This window comes from Austrofundulus limnaeus, unplaced genomic scaffold, assembly GCF_001266775.1.
Source record: "Austrofundulus limnaeus strain Quisiro unplaced genomic scaffold, Austrofundulus_limnaeus-1.0 Scaffold202, whole genome shotgun sequence".
NCBI lineage: Eukaryota > Metazoa > Chordata > Actinopteri > Cyprinodontiformes > Rivulidae > Austrofundulus > Austrofundulus limnaeus.
Window position 1 is genome coordinate 618,569 of NW_013952604.1, and position 2,001 is coordinate 620,569.

The 2,001-nt window shown below is 41.7% G+C and overlaps 1 protein-coding gene across 2 annotated transcripts in view; it reads right to left on the bottom strand.

The window, feature by feature from the left end:
- Positions 1–459: 459 nt before the first annotated feature.
- Positions 460–2,001, bottom strand: part of fgf14 (fibroblast growth factor 14) — a 160,647-nt gene continuing 159,105 nt past the window's right edge. For both annotated transcript variants that reach the window (XM_014018804.1, XM_014018805.1), the window contains exon 5: positions 460–1,404. In XM_014018804.1, coding sequence (XP_013874258.1) covers positions 1,262–1,404 — 143 coding nt within the window. In that variant the 3' untranslated portion in view covers positions 460–1,261. The remainder of the gene's footprint in view (positions 1,405–2,001) is intronic.

Here is a 2,001-nt window from a genome sequence, read left to right on the forward strand (position 1 = left end):
GTTTTTCACAATGTTACGCTATAAGCCATCTCCTGTGTAACTGCTGCAAAAAGGGAACAATATTATCATTGTTCATGCTGAACTAAAACAGGATGCAGTCAGTAGAAAAGGCATCCGCTGGCTTTCAGCCATGTCGTTTTCTTAGTTTTAGTAGATGCTGTYATAAGATGGCTGCCGTTGCTGCAGTTATGGACCATATGGGTCAAAGCCACAGGCCTTGCCTGAAAGTCCACAGAAGTCAGTGAGTTGAGGAACAGAGGCCTACAAGGCCTAGAAACATTCCTAGAGCCCACGCTCTGAAATAAGATGAAAGAAAAATAGACTTCAGCTTCTTTATTTACCAGAGAAGGCGGGCTGAACCACTGGTGGGACACAGATAGTGATATGTATACACCATTCCTCACAGCTCTTTCCCACCCACATGCACATCTGTTTATAAATGTGTGTGTGTGAGTGTGTGTGTGTGTGGGGGGGAGCTCCTTGCATTGATTGCAGTGGTGGTAATTAGCACTTCATCAACTATGATTACGGGAGCTATCTGCCAGCCTCCAGTGTGTTTTTATGGGCTATAAAAAAGCAACATCTTTGATGGTTTTAGGGATATGCATTTGGTTGACAAAAATAACAATTTGAACTGTTTTATATGTTTGCTTTTTATGCCCTGTTTTTGTTGACATGGTTCTTAGAAAATCATACATCTCCCTTGCAAAATGTGTTTTTTCTAGGTTTCATTGACACCAAAAAGAAGTAGTTGTGACTAGAGATAGAAAGAGAAGACGGGGACATACTTGTAAAAAATATAGGACTGTAGTCCAAAGATTTACTCTATTTATACAGTCTCTATCCCAGAACATAGCTGGTGAACTGTGGTATAGAAAATAGATCTGAAGGTACACAGAATCTGCTGCAACATAGCAGTCGTAAAGAAGGTTTCATCAGATAAAGTACAACAAGCGTCACTGTGAAACACGTGTGGTTTTCACATGATCTCTCACAGTTCCAGAAAAATCTAAAGGCATTCTATGATCAGAGGTCCGCTTCTTTCCTGTGCTGGATAGATGGACTCCGCCACGCCAGAATACATCCATCTGCACTGAGATATCTGGAGAAACAAAGTAGGAAGAGGAGGAGCGGGAGAATAAAGAAAGAGAGGTTCGCCTGGATGCAATCCGCAGGAGGAGTCTAGTTGGGGAGAAACAAATGCCCAGCCTTTGTCACATTTCACCTCTTCACACACCCACTGGACAAAGGTCAGGTGTGGCTATGTGGCTGGTTTGTCGGGCTTGTTGACAGGTTTGCCTCCGTTCATCACCACTGGCTCACTTGTGCTTTTACTGGGAGGTACAGCCGCCTTGGGCAATGTCTCTCCRACATCGTGCAATGATGGCTCTCTGTACATGGCAACTGAAGAAGCAGAGGACATAGAGACAAGAAAAAAGCTGTTAGGAAGAACCTTTTCTTGTCATTTTGAAACAGACTTGCTTATTTAAATTGTGTTAGAAAAAAAAGAGCCAGCCCAAGGTTTCCTGTATTTATTGCTTACTGATTATTCAAACAKACATATTTTGTGCTGCTTTTTTTCAACCATTTCTCTGTCAGAGCTGATTTGGAGCTGAAGAAAATGCTTTTTTTTTCTTTTGCAAAAATTAAGAAATAGAAATACAGAGATCCTCATTATCCCCCACTTTGCAGCCACTTCACCACAGCTGTATTACTGTCTTGACAGGACACTTCACTTTGATTCCCAGTTTAAAATGATGGGAAGCAATCAGGCTGGTAGCTGACGAGAGTGATGGTGGCATCTGCAGGACTATCAACATTTCATGCCGCACTTACAGAGCTGCCCCTTTCCCCTTACTGTATGCCTCCAGCAGTAAAGCAGTGGATCAGCAAACAAAAACAGATAATGTACATGTCATACACAGACACTTTATTCTACAGTGGATGGTAAGTATAAAAACAAGCCTTATAGTGAAAAACTGGTGTTATATTAATATATAT